Genomic DNA, 15,699 nt, shown 5'->3' with positions numbered 1-15,699 from the left:
CTCCAATAGCAACAACCAGAACCCCATTTTGGGCGGAGACACGCCTCTGACGTCCAGTAACCCCTCGGACAGTCACAGAACTCTGGAATTATGAGTCACGAAAACCAATTTTACTTAACCTTACCCAGTGACAGTTCCATGGAGGTGTTTCCCCACAACACGTTGTGTTGTCATTATATTTTACACGGCCAAATTACCTCAGGCCATCCCCTTAGATCACGAAGCCCATTGGGAAGTGGCTTTAGTAGAAATGATTCACCCGACCCAAGTCCTCAATGTCCTTCCCAATCAAAATAAATTTGATGTGGAAATTCATGACGAACAATTGCAACAAGAGTTGGATAAGATTGGCAGATATGAAAAGAAAACCTATAATGACAAAACTCGAACGTGGACCTATCAGTTGTTGATTCCCGCAGGCTATTATTTTAGCGGTCAACATTTGATCAACACCATAGTCACCAGGTTTAATGGCGTGTTTCATAGAGCTTTTGAGCTTGCCAAAAAAAGTGTCACCATGGAATACCACAAAATAGCTCGTCGCTTCCTGATGAAATTTCCTGAGGGGGGGCAAATTCATGTCTTTCTTATTTTGTCCTGAATTGTTTGACATGTTGGGCGGAGACATGGAGCTGAGGAAGAAAGTAGAACAAAAACCCGAATTACCCATCGTTTACGACAACGAGACTTTTGTAAAGTATTTTCGTACCCCAGTAGAACTGAATCAAGGCCTGAATTTGATTTTCGTGTATTCCGATGTGGTGGAATACAACGTGGTGGGACACACCTCCGTGCCGTTACTGCGTGTCATTCCTTTCAAAGTGGATTCTGCCACGAACGCTGACGAGGAAGGTGGAAACACTTACCACGTCCACCGCGAATTTGTACATCCTCACTATTTGCCTGTCAGCAAGTCGTATTTGGACACGGTCAACATTACTATAAAAGGAGATTTGGGACAAAATATTCCATTCACCAAAGGAAAAGTCACGGTGAAACTCCATTTTCGAAAACGGTTCTCTCACGACTCGTAAGTCATGTATCCAGTGTACCGAGGGGTTGCACGACAGCGAGGACACGGTTTAGGAGATATGTTAAAATCGGCCTTTCGTTCGGTGGCCCCGGTGTTGAAACCGATGGTGACACGCGGAATGCACGCCTTGAAAGATGCGGCACTGACGCAAGGCAAAGAATTTCTCCAAAATGTCATCATCGACAAACAAAACCCTAAAGAAGCCTTCATGAGGGCTGGCAAAAATGTCTTGCTGCAAACGGGTAAAGACCTTTTGGGCCGACGAGACACACCTATAAATGCCCTGCACGCTACCGAGTCAGGCATTCAGCAAGGACAAGGCAGAAAGAGACGACGAAGAAAACACCCTTTCACCAGACTTCAAGCTAGAAACGCCAAGAAAAGAAGAACCGTTCGAGACTTAGACGTTTTCGATTATTGAGACACAGCAACAAAAAAATGATGCACCGAGAGTCTTGCGCTTGTTCCAAGACGGAACTGGATCTGTTTGCCATGCCCCCCACCATGATGACGATGCAAGAATCCCAGTGGGTGGAATTTCACCCCGTCTCCTCACTGACCGATTCCGCCCCCATCGAGTTTGAAATCAAAGGACAGCCCGAAGATTACATCGATCTGAATAGCAGTTACCTGTACTTGAAAGTCAAAGTGGTCAAAGCGGTGGACAACACTAATCCTGCAGACGTTGCTAGAGTAGCTCCTGTCAACAATTTCATGCATTCCTTGTTCAGCGAAGTAGACCTGTACTTGAATAACAAACTGGTCAGCAGCAGCATGGATACTTACCCTTATCGCGCCTACCTGGAAAATCTCTTGACGTACGGAAAAGAAGCCAAGAACACTCATCTGGATGCTTGCGTAGTATGGAAACCTGACACGGCAGGTATAGACAAGTTTAACGACCTAGCTATTGCAGCAGAAGATGACAATCCTCACAATGCGGGATATATGGCTCGACGACAGAAAATTCTGCAAGGGCGAAGTTTAGAACTAATGGATCGTTTGCATTTGGACATGTGGTTACAAGAAAAGTATTTGCTCAACGGGGTGGATATCCGCCTGAGACTGAATCTTAGCAGTGTCGCTTTCCATTTGATGGCCCATGCCAATGAATACAAAACTATCATTCAAGAAGCCCGACTTTACGTGCGTCGTGTGGAAGTGTTACCTAAAGTGGGAAACGACGTCAGTCAGACGTTAAGCAGAACGACCGCCAAGTATCCGATACGACGTGTGGAAGTGAAAACGTTCACCATTCCCACTGGACAGCGATCTATGATCGAAGATCATCTGTTCCAAGGACAGTTACCCAAACGTTTGATTATTGGTATCGTCAGGAATTCAGCCTTCAATGGAGTCCACGATCAAAATCCTTTTGAGTTTCAACATTACAATGTGTCCAAGATCGAAGTCAGTCGCGACGGCAAGACCTTGTGTACCCGACCTTTCGAACCTAACTTTGGTGCCGCAAAGAATTATTTGAGATCGTACTTGTCCCTGTACGAAGCCACCGGACAGTTAGGAACCAACACCAGTCACGGCATTACGTACGAGGATTATGTAGGAGGCTATGCTTTGTGGGCTTTCGATTTCACTCCTGACCAAGGCAGCGACGAGGGACATTTCCACCCTATAAAATCTGGCCAGATTCGTGTGGAAATTCAGTTTTCGAGTGCTCTACCAGAGACGGTGAACGTCCTCCTGTATGCAGAATTCGATAATACCATAGAAATCAACAGTCTGAGAGAAGTCATCCTAGATTACTAGAAACCATGGAAGACTGTTATCCCTCTTTACCTAGTGTAGAAACTTTGGACATGAAATGTGAGGAGACTGTGGAAGAAGAAGTGATCATAATGAAGTCGAGATGGCCAGAACAAGAAGCCCATTTAGTCTCCTGTTTTGCCAAACACTTGGTGGAAAAAATGACAGAATTGATCAAGAAAAATTGCTATGGATGTCAAAACGATCATCCCAGTCAAATTCAACACGATAAATGCCTGATGTCAAGTCAAGAAGAAAAATTGGACGAATATCTGGACGAAGCTTGGAGTCTCATCTCGGACAAAGACGTGTTGCATCAGTGGTATAAATACTTGCGTGAACATTCTTGTCCACCATTAACCACTCAAGAGATCCATCGTATCGAAGCTCTCCTGAATCAGAGTGAGGAGACGAAACGAAAAAACGGTTATTTGTCAGACATTTTCAAGCAAAAAGTCAGGATCGAATTGATCACTTATTATTACCTGTGAAGAAGAAGAAAAAAAACACAAAACAATGGATACCTGGGAACTTTATTACCTTTTGAACCACAGTTCGTATACAGCTTCTTGGAATCCTGTCATCTGTGCTAAAGATGAACTCCCTCATCGCAAACCTCAAGACCATCAAGCTTACGTGATCAACACGGACGACAGTCATCTCCCAGGAACCCACTGGGTAGCCGTTTACTTTCCTCAACAAGGATGTGTGGAATATTTCGATTCGTACGGATTGCCCCCTTTGGAAGACGATATCATCGACTTTATGAGAAGAAATGCTCAGACCACCCGATTCAATAATGTGAAATTACAAGGCACAGATTCCTTGGTGTGTGGACAGTACTGTGTGTATTTTCTGCATCATCGCAGCCTGGGCTATTCCTTAGAACATTTAGTGACTCATTTTGATCCTCGTTCTTCTAGAAACGATGTGAAAGTACATCGATGGTTTTGTGACCATTATGCTTATCTTTTGTCTCAAGCTAGGAAACGTAGTGTCCATCAATGGCCTAATGACTTTCAACAGTGGAAATCACAATTTCATTCACAACGTTGTCAGCCCTGTTTAAAGTAGACTGTCAATTAAGAAAAAAATGTTTGTCATTTGAAACAATTGCTTGATGTTATATTGTTGGATTATTGTTAAAAATGTTAGAGTTGTTGTTTAGTGTTAAGTGATTTTTGAATACAAAATGTTGTGTTTTGAAAAAAATGCCTTTGTCTTTTGTTTACCTATAAGAATGTTGGATTCATGCTCTTTCATTTCTTACTATCCCTCTCATGACACTCATTGAACGTTGCGACTCGAAATCCGTGTGTAGGGGATGTTTTCCTTCACGTCCGCGCTTTGACTTTAAGAACCGGGTTGATTCCAGTCTAACCATCCATTGTTGACTCATCCTCCTACGAAGATGTCCTCCAAACTAGCTAAGCTCAACGAAGCCTACGTGAATTTGCATAGGGTCAGACACAGTCTGATACCGAAGCCAGAAGAAATAGAGAATGTGAGAATGCTAAAAGTCACTGAAGACCTGATAGAAGAGCTCTTCAGAGAAGAAGTGAACAGGGAGAAAGAAGAATGGACAGAGAAGTACAGACTTCAGAGACAGCAGCAACAGCAGCAATAGCAGCAACAACAACAGCAGCAGCAGCAGCAACCTGAACCTGACAGAGGCTTTGTCGATTGTCGTATCGACACCAAAGAGTTCTTCTTCTCTTTCCGAAGAAGCAGACCTATCGCCAGAAAGTCTATCCTCAGAGGACATCGCATTCTTAGAAACTAAAAAAGATTGCCATAGCAAACAAAAAAACAGCCCTTTTCAGGGCTACCCAATACTCCAGAAAAGAAATGACCATCACTTTGCCAATGTGTGTAGGTAGAGTAGTGTGAATATAAAGACTAACTCTTTTTTAAAAATGTGAGGGTATGTGTTTGTGTGTTTGTGTTTGTAAGTGCTCACGTACGTTGGTATGGATAGTAGATTAAAATGATGTCTTTTTTTGGCGTTTGAGGTGTATATTTGGGGTTAGATTGGATTGCTTTGCGTATGTGGATAGTGTATTGAAGTGATTTATAAAAAATTTTAAAATAGTGATGGGTAGCATAAAAAAGTGAGTGAGTGTTTCTTTTAGGTCCGCGCGTTTTTGTTTTTGGTCATGATCTAGGTAAGATCAATTTTAAGTTTTTTTAGGGGGATGTTTTCCTTCACGTCCGCGCTTTCACTATAAATTGAAACTTGTTCGGCAGTCTAGCTACCCTTGTTGATTCATCAACACCAAAAATGAACACGAGACTGGAGAAACTGTTGGAACTTCATGTGCATCTGGAATATGCCAGGCGCCTGTTGAACGAACTGGCGGCGGAGGCCATTGTGGAAGAGGGAAGGATAAGAGAGGAGGAGGAAAGAAGAAAAAAAGAAGAGGATGAGAGAAAATACAAAGAAGAGGAGGAGGAGAGAAGAAACAAAGAAGAGGAGGAGGAGGAAAAGGAGAGAAGAAGAAGAAGAAATTTCAGAATCCCAGAAACCGAAAATTGGGATTCTGAAGCCACATATCCTGCCTCTGCTCTCTCCCCCAAAAAGGTAAAAAGTAACTGGGGGACAAGATGTGTATATGGCGCCAGGCCTGGAAGGTACCACCATTAACCAGGTGTCCATGAAGTTCCAGAAAAAACAGCCCTTTTCAGGGCTACCCAATACTTTAGAAAAGAAATAAGGATCGATTTGCCAATGTGTGTAGGTAGAGTAGTGTGAATATAAACACTAACTCTTTATTAATAGTGTGAGTGTATGTGTTTGTGTTTGTAAGGGTTCGCGTACGTTTGTGTGAATAGTAGATTCTGGGTTACTTTATTGTTTCTTAGCGTATGTGGAGAGTATAGTTAGGGTTTTATTATATGAAATGAGAAAGTAGGGGGATGTTTTCTTTCACGTCCGCGCGTTGTTTGGTCATGATATAGGTAAGATCAATTTTATGTTTTTTAGGGGGATGTTTTCCATCACGTCCGCACTTTCACTATAAGAACCCACCACGTTCGTCGTTCGAACCATTCTACGGAATAATAAAAACGAAGATGGTGGTTGCAAGTGACTTGTTCAACAATTTGGTACATATATACAACTGGATAATAGATGGTATCTATGTAGTGGAGAGACTAGAAAAAGAATAGAAGATAGCAGAGTACCTGGACTACGCTAAATGTCTAAACATAGCAAAATAAGTGATAGCAGGAATGATTGAAGAGGAGGAAAAGAGATTGAGAGGTATGATAAATCCCACCTATGTCAGAGTGGGAAGCCTAAAGGAAGCACTTGACAATGCAAGCAAAGTCAGGTGCTTTCTTGAAAAAATGTCACATGGGACAGAGTGCTCTTATGTGGAGAGAGGTCAGGAAAGACTGAGGAAAGGAGAGGAGTTGATGAGAAAAGTGATGGAGGTAGAGGTAAAGAAGATTAAAGAGAGATGGTATAAAGAAAGAAAAGATCAGGAAAACAAAAAGAAACAGGCTGATTTTGAAAGGCTAAATCAAAATCAAAGTCCAGGAAAAGTTTAGAGCCTTGGGCCATCCAGACTGGATGCCAGAAAAGGAGAAAAAGAAGACAGGAATAGTGACAAAAGTGAGAAGATGGTTGAAGAAGTGGAAGTGTTAGAAGAAGAAACCCAAAGGCCCTTTTCAGGGCCACCCATATTTCTCGAAAAGAGAATGACTTTTCAATTGCCTACCCCTTTTTCTTAAAATTTAAAAAAAAAATAAAAAAATCCCATATTCAATTTCCCTTGTCGCTAGAGTGACCCAGGGTTTTTTCTCCATGTTAATTTCCCTTGTCGCTAGACAGACCCACGATTTATTCCCATGTTAATTTCCCTTGTCGCTAGAGTGACCCACGATTTATTCCCATGTTAATTTCCCTTGTCGCTAGAGTGACCCAGGGTTTTTTCCCATGTTAATTTCCCTTGTCGCTAGAGTGACCCAGGGTTTTTTCCCATGTTAAATTTCCATTGTCGCTAGAGTGACCCAGGGATCTCTGTAATGCTAATTCCCATTGTCGCTAGGGTGACCCCTTTCACTACTTACCAAGCTTATCATCTTTAATAAAGAGAACTAATTTCAGACGAAGAAACAAGCTAATAAATAACACAGCGTGTAAGGAGTGTGGTACTATTTTGTATACTGTAAAGTATTATTGGAAAAAATAATGTATCTTGTGTATGTTCACAGATTCTAAACATCTGTGCCATTTTTAGTTATGAGCACAAATGTGACATCAAGACATTATTTTCGAAGTTTCTTTCCTGTTCTGCATGTACATCTGTATGGATGTGTGCCTCTTACCCACATTTGTCCAAACTACAAAAAGTAGAAAGTAAGAAATAGTCCAAGAAAGTTACGAAAGTTACAAATGGTTGAAATGGACTCGTTTCTCAAAGCATGTATATATATATATATATATATATATATATATATATATATATATATATATATATATATATATATATATATATATATATATATATATATATATATATATATACATATATATATACATATATATACATATATATATACATATATATACATATATATACATATATATATATATATATATATATATATATATATATATATATATATATATATATATATATACATATATATACATATATATACATATATATACATATATATACATATATACATATATATACATATATATACATATATATATATAGATATATACATATATATATAGATATATACATATATATATATAGATATATACATATATATACATATATATATATAGATATATACATATACATATACATATATATATATATATATATATATATATATATATATATATATATATATATCGTTTTGTGCAAGGTCAAATATTATCGAAACAAATTATGCCATGCTTGTTCTAATAAATATTTGTGACATTGATTTCAGCAGTGTTATTCTGCGGATGCACTTTCTACAGTTTTGCATCAGCTGTCGCCCCTTACTGGTTCAATTGGGGACATAACTAGGTAAGTATTTATGTATTTGTTTGTCCATTTGTCGATCTGACTACTGATTTGTCCGTTTCGTTTTGTGCTGTCTTGAACGCATAGAAAGGGCGTAAGCTGGGCCTAAGATTCTTATGGGGTTGTAAACTCCACAACGCTCTCAAATAACACCGGTTCCGTTTTTGTATGTAAATAAAGTTGACAGTGGTATGTTTAATCCTTGTATATAAGAAAAAGCAAAGGATTAGCATGTCATCCTGCTATAAATTGCAGCTGTCCCATGTCGTGGTTAGCTGTAACAGTCTTCAGATATATGATGCATTTACCTTCCAAAGCTCATCTTCTAAATGAAAATATTAAATGAACATTAATTTTTTACAAAATGAATAACTAAGTTCTCTCCTCCATTAAGATATTTTTCTTTACCTTGTATACCCTGGAAAAAGGATTAATTTCTATTCATCTTGTTGATTTTGGTGGGTATATCCTTTCAATTTCGATCTTTTAGCGACACCCATAAAGAAATCAGTCAACTGAGCAAGGTGCCTTTAGAATGGGAACGGCATTGCTAATGCGAACGATGTCACGATATCAGGTGCTTTTGTGAAGCTGTTTAGTGGGCAAGACAGTCATAAATATTGTTAAACAAGAATGCGCGAATCTCATGTACTTGCATTGTATTTGAACACCAAAATTAAAATTTTAAACTTCCCCTTTCCCTATTTTTCTTGAAATCTATACTTATAGGAACCGATCATTTAATTGGGAGGTGGAAGTGGGGGACGGGGCGCGGCGAAGCTAATGACGGGGATTTTAAAGGACCTTTTCCTTTTAAATCAACATAATTAGTTCTTATTTTTTCTTCAGATAAGAGCAAGAGTAATTTAAGAGCTATTTGTGGCCCCTGAAATTTTGTCAAAATAATCCTAGACCCACGCCCCTATCGAAAATTGAATCGTCGGCCCCATAAGTCAACATGTAGGAACGTAGACAAAATAATTCGGTATTGAATATCCTGAAAGGTAAAAGCATATATAAAATAAATGAATATAGATTTTCGACCTTATAATTCGATCTTAAATATCGCTAGGACTAGAAAAAATATAAGGGGTACTTAAACATTTCTGAAGAGTATTGTCCTGTACAACCAAGCTCTTTATTAGTGAGGAGTACGCCATTGTTTATCTGAATGATAAGTAAATGCATTTCACTATTTGTACTTTTGCAGTTCATAACCCTTTGAATGCGAAACGCATCTGCAAATGATTTGTGTTGGAATAAATGTTTCAAAGATGTATATAATTTTATACCGGATAGAGCTGGTTATTTTTCAACAATAGTCAGTATGTCAGCTTGTCTGAAAACTTTAGCTTATTTGATGTTATGGATATATAGTTTGTGTGCTTTATCTTTGTCGATGACTGAGAGTGAGTTATGGCCTAGCTGACTTTTGTCATTTTTAAAAAAAATGTTTACTTCGATTTGAATTCAAGACCGAACCTTATTTATGAATTTAGAATGTTCTAGAATCCTGACCTTTTATACAAGTTAGTGAAGTTTTCCAGAAAATAATATTGCTTCATAGGTCAGGTGACAGTCTGTATAAAGAGTTTTTTGTAAAAAAATTATTCATTACTGTTTTAAGTTCAGTCTGTATAATCATTTACTTTTGTGTTCAGGTATAATTTGAGAAGAATTATATATTTAAAGTATTCCTTGGAATTAAAAAGTGCTCATTAACTTTTTGAAATAAAATGATAATTTGGGATTTGTTAAAATTCTTTTAAAGCCATTCTGGATTATATAATTATGATATGCCAATACCATCGGTACAATCGAGAATATTGGCAGATCAGCACATTGAGTATCTGAATTTATTCTGAACATCCCAAACTTTTGGACTTGTGATAGAGCATTTAGGATTGGGAATACTCTAAACCTTTTGGATTTGTGTTAGACATTTAGGATTATTTGGGATTTAATTTGCCACGCTTTCTCTTAAAATTTCTCTTTATAACTTAGGGAAATAGTTTGTTCATTTTTATTAAACTTGTTGGTTTCGTTTCTTTTTGCTTCTTTCTGTTACTGAGTTGATGACCACAGCAGTCGTAACAATGAGCACAAAATAGCAGAACCAAATGTTAAAAATCTGATTTCTTAATATATTTAAAACAATTTAAATAATATAAACACTGGTATTTTTAATTATCCCGTTTTTCTTTACTGAATCATTTCGTTTTTTTTTAACATCTATTTCTTTCTGACAATTTAGGTACAAATCGTCTTAATTACCGTAGACATATTGTGGACATTAAAGGCAAGGTATCTCAAATTAAAGTTTACTGTCACTGACTTAATAACGAATAATACTCCATTTAAAGTTCCTCAATAATCACCACGTACAATCTCTTACTATAGAGATACGGAGGAACGCAAACAAATCATTACTGGAACTCAAAAAACAGTTTTTTACTGCAATTTCCGATGCGAAGTTACCAACTAGGTGGGAATTTTGGACTGTTTCTTGTATATATCTTTTTGTTTTCGTTCAAAAGACCATATACGTTCAGTTCAAAGGGCACAAATCTTTTATGTAAGACATTAGTCTTTCCCATAAGATATTAACTTCCACTGTAAGACATTAACCTTTCGCGTAAGACATTATGCATCGTTTACTTAATCATTCGGGGCCCCGAGTGGCCGAGTGGTCTAAAGCGCTCTCCGTTACGGATCACTGCCATCTCACCTCTGTCTGTGTGGGTTCGAGTCTCGGATTCGGCCAATATGCGTATGTGAGAAAGCTTGCCAGTAGCTTCTCGTGGGTCGGTGGTTCTTTCCGGGGTTTTCCGGGTTCTTCCTCCACCATTAATACTGGCCGCAATGTATAGCCTATCGTGTGCTGAAAAATGGCGTTAAACCCTACAACAACAACAACAACTTAATCAGTCGCCAAAAAGGCTATCGCCGATACAGATTCTTGAAGTGACAGTAATGTTTGAAAACTAAAAGGTGCTTAGTATCCTTTGCAATGCAATTTTATAGACAATAAACAACATCGTCTAAATATAACGTAAATATTCCTTACTTTATCCCATATAATAATTAAATTAGCCAATTTTAATATGTTTGTAAAGTACCAATAGAGATAATAATCCATATGCAGTAGTAACAGTAGGAAAAAGCATATAAAAGTCGTAGGGATATTTGTAAAAAGAAATTTTTTAAAATAATTGGACAAAGATCCTAGGAAAACAAATCTTGCTAACCTTCCTCAGGAATAAGCGAGAAAAAATCTGTTCTGAGCACTTTGTTCATTTTTACAAGAAAATCGTGTCTTATTCGCCGAGTGTGTGCTGCTTTTTGAGGGAAATAAAGTCTCTATTTATCAAACAGTCCCAAATTCTTTCCTACTGGCTAATTTACACCGAAATAGTCTCAAAATTCTTATCTAGTGGTTCTTTGCACCGAAGTAGTCTGAAATTATTTCCTATTGGTTTTCTTTCTGCACCGAAATAGTCTCATATTCTTATCTAGTGGTTTCTTTGCACCGAAATAGTTTATAATTAATTTTTATCTAGTGGTTCATTTCCATTGAAATAGTCCCACATTATGTATTATCTAGTGGCTACTATGCACTATCGCGATGAATGCATTACTGATTAAAGGAGAAACTTTGTGTGTGTGTGTGTGTGATTTGGAATTTTTTAACGTAGCTTTAACAATTTTTCAGTCATATCGCTACGATGTCTGCAGAGCGGCAGTTTATAGTGATGTCTAGCACTGGGGCATCATGCCGCAGACATGTAGCACGATGTCCCACCCAGTCACATTATCCTGACACCAGGCCGACCAGTCCTAACACTAACCTCTTAATGCTGAGCGCCAAGCGAGGCAGCTGTTAGTACCATTTTTGTAAGTCTTTGGTATGACTCGGCCGGGGATCGAACCCACGACCTCCCGCATCCGAAGGAGAAACTGAACAGTAGGTAAGAATTAAGAACACCATGTCTTTATTTATCAAAATGGCAATAATTAATTGAGTATGGATATCAAATTTTGAGTACTCTTTAATTATATAAAGTGTTTCCGTGTCTAAAATGTATGTTTGGAACAAAAGTCAGAAAAGGAAAAAATAACATTCGTAGTTGCTATGTATATCTATATTTTCTGTAACTCCTGGTACATGATTTTGTCTAATTTTTGTAACTTTTATTCATTACTGTAAAATGTAGTAATTATCAATAGCTGGATTTGGCGTACGTGCATAGGATCTAGGTTTAAAATATTAAAGAACCTAAAATTGCATAGGATTCATAAACAGACGCTAGGTCTTGACAGTTACTAAGAATTATTAGTAAATATGTTTACGAGATTCGGTCTTTTCCCATTGGACAGGTCGGTCAGGAGGTACCTTAGAAGAATTAAGTAAATTCCCATTGGAATGTTTAAATCATGTGAGTTCTTCTACGATGTTGGAAATTTGTAATTTCTCACATAAGTATTAATGATGATATGCACGTTTTAGCCTTCTCGCCTATATAAAAGTAGCTCGGACTGGGCAGTCTTATTGTTCTGCTTTCTTGTATTCTTGTCGTAAAATCAAGTTCGCAGAACTGTTTTATGTTGTATTTAGATATTGTTTGAGAGTAAAAGCATTTGTCAGGCTTAGTCAGTGGAAAAAGAAAGTGCTCAGTGGACTATAACATTATTCTGAAACTGTTGTGAATTATTCAAAGGAGTTCTGGACAACGCCATTTTGACAACGTCAAGATTCTTGGCGGACCAGTACATTTCCGGTTCTGAAATTTATGTCATTTTTCATTCTTTTGGACTTTAATATAACTTTTTCCAGACCTATTTTGGAATTACTTGACATTACTGTAAGTTCCTCTCACATTTTCATTTATAACTTTGCTAATTAAATTATTTGTTACGATTTACAATACTTATTTGTTTTGCTTCTTTCTATAATTTAGCTTAGGACGATAGAGTCGTAACATTGTAAAATCAGATGATCCGTACAGCAAATTACTTGTAGTCGCTGATGTAGATTTGGAATCAATTTCCTATGCTGTTCAATATATTATTTGCGAGTACATATGTAATGGTATGCATTTTATAGACCATCGCCACATGCACATAGGGAATTACCTCTTAAATGACTACATTATCAATCACTACACTTATTGCTAATTCTCGTACGCAATTAGATAATCTGCTATTACTAACAAAAAATAAGCAGGTACTTGTGTTGTCTTAGCCTCTATTTTACTTTTGAAGACACAATAGTCACTTTCACTAAAAAAATTGTATAAAAATACACTCTAATGCACATTTATATAGGAAAGCAAGTTGAAATTGATGATCCAGAAATGAATTGCGTGCCTGGTCCCCGAAATAATGATAGTATTGTTAAGATATGATGAATGTAGTCATTTGCGTGAAAAACGTAGTCATAAATGAAAGAAATATGAGGTATGAAGGTTCTCATACAAAGTTAACGTTTCTCAGAGCAAACTAATGAACAAACACACAAACACAAAAAAGAAATCAATCACTTGATATATTGATATTAACTATTTTTGAAATTCCTTTATAATAATGTTTAACTGTTCAGATCTCTCTTTTACTTTGTAGCTGACACGACTATGTATCCATCTTGCATTGTGCTTCTTTCAGCTAAAAATGCCAACTATATATCAAGTCTTGCATTATGTTTCTTGTACCCGACAATGTCGACCATGTATCAATCTTGCATTATACTTCTCGTAGCTGACAATGTCAACCATGTATCAATTTTGCATTATACTTCTTGTAGCTGACAATGTCAGCCTTGTATCAATCTTGCATTATGTTTCTAAGAGCTAACATTGTCAACTATGTACCAATCTTGCATTATACTTCTTGTAGCTTACAATATCAGCCTTGTATCAATGTTGCATTGTGTTTCTTGTAGCTGACAGTATCAACCAAGTTTTCAGCTTGCATTATACTTCTTGGCTCAATGTATCAATCTTGCATTATGTTCCTTGTAGCTGACAATGTCAACCATGTATCAATCTTGCATTATGTTCCCTGTAGCTGACAGTGTCAACCAAGTCTCCATCTTGCATTATACTTCTTGGAGCTGACAATGTCAACCTTGTATCAATCTTACATTATGCTTCGCGTAGCTGACAATGTCAACCATGCATCCATCTTGCATTATGTTTCTCATAGCTGACAGTGTCAACCATGTACCCATCTTACATTATACTTCTTGGAGCTGTCAATATCAACCTTGTATCAATCTTGCATTGTGTTTCTTGGAGCTGAAAATTTAAAACCTATTTCCCTCTTGCATTACGTTTCTACAAGCTGACAATTTAAAATATATTAACCTTTAGTATTATATTTCTTGGAGATGATAATGTCAAACATATACCCCGCTTGCGTTATATTTCTTGGAGATGATAATGTCAAATATATACCCCGCTTGCGTTATATTTCTTGGAGATGATAATGTCAAACATATACCCCGCTTGCGTTATATTTCTTGGAGATGATAATGTCAAACATATACCCCGTTTGCGTTATATTTCTTGGAGATGATAATGTCAAACATATACCCCGCTTGCGTTATATTTCTTGGAGCAGAGAATATAAAAGGTATATACCTATTCCAATATGTTTCTTTATTTAAATGTGTGTTTGTTTTATGTCGTTTTAAATTATTTACTCTTCATTACAAGTCGCATCTATTACAAGTCTACTGTGAAATCAGCTTGCCTATCACTCATATACAATCTAGCTATCTAATTATCTACAAACAAGCTAAAGAACTAAAGATAAATGGATATTGGATCTTTTTTTCTCAGTGAGCTCAAGAAATATTTACTTGCACACTTACCCAGTGTCCAGCACAACGATGACGCCATAATAACGATAAATCCAGCCAAAACAAGGAGAAATAAAAAAAATTTCTTTTTTCCGTAGAGCCGCATGGTCAGTATTCCAAGGCATTAAATAGAAGCTATTTAGCTTCCAGGTTGTTAATAAAGTCAGTATTTGAGTTTGTGCATTTACAATTGGACACGTAAACACAGGTCGACGCGATTTGCTACCTTATTGATTTTGCACATATTACATGCATCCAATTGATGTGGAACATAATCTTTTGTAACAACAGACCTAAGTTTTACTCATCATGGTAGGCCACGGGTGAAAATCAATTACGATCCAGTTTCACCCTTGACTGTCTGCGCTGCGACAAGATTTTATTGTGTTCATAAATATGCATTATCAAAAATAAGTAATGAAAAAGACAATGACACAAGATCTTACACGCCAAGGAAAGTGCCCCTTTTATTTGAGGTGTCCCGAACATTAACCTTATCATGATAAGAATATTTACGACTGAATGTGTCACAAAGTATTGCAGCATAATGTATATATTTTGTCAATCGGTTCTTCTTATAGCAAATTATTGATAATACGTGCAGTGGCGTCACGGGGTGGGGGGGGGGGGGAGGCGGACCGCACCAGGTGACACCATGGGAGGGGGGTGTCATCAAAATAATTTTCTATAAAATTTTTGAAGTTTTCTGCATGAAGGAGGTCCATGGGAGTGACGCCATGAGTTACCGCACTGGGTGACACCAGCCATAGTGACGCCACTGGATATGTGGTAGCGTATATGGGTAATAATGAAGATATGGTTTTCACTGGATCTTGTCTTCGTTGCACAGAATGATGACTACGACACGGGGTTGGGTGGCTGCACACAAGTCCTGCACGCAGAATACCTGTAAGGTGGCGTATTATGTAGCCCTCTCCATGATTAAATTTTCACAGTCTTGTCACATTTAAAGTCAAGGCTGCGTTAGTGAACAGTTAGCGTCCTTTTAAAAT

At 37.4% G+C, this 15,699-nt stretch overlaps 1 protein-coding gene across 2 annotated transcripts in view; it reads right to left on the bottom strand.

The window, feature by feature from the left end:
* LOC149802612 (carbohydrate sulfotransferase 11-like) overlaps positions 1 to 14,934 on the bottom strand; it is a 37,493-nt gene extending 22,559 nt beyond the window's left edge. The window contains exon 1 of one of the 2 annotated variants that reach the window (XM_089951916.1): positions 14,699 to 14,934. In XM_089951916.1, the coding sequence (XP_089808042.1) occupies positions 14,699 to 14,792 (94 nt within the window). In that variant the 5' untranslated portion in view covers positions 14,793 to 14,934. The remainder of the gene's footprint in view (positions 1 to 14,698) is intronic. The other variant, XM_089951917.1, reaches the window with a different exon arrangement.
* Positions 14,935 to 15,699: the final 765 nt, after the last annotated feature.

This window comes from Sinohyriopsis cumingii, chromosome 3, assembly GCF_028554795.1.
Source record: "Sinohyriopsis cumingii isolate HCF-2022 chromosome 3, ASM2855479v2, whole genome shotgun sequence".
Lineage (NCBI taxonomy): Eukaryota > Metazoa > Mollusca > Bivalvia > Unionida > Unionidae > Sinohyriopsis > Sinohyriopsis cumingii.
This window is presented reverse-complemented; position numbering and strand designations above follow the sequence as displayed.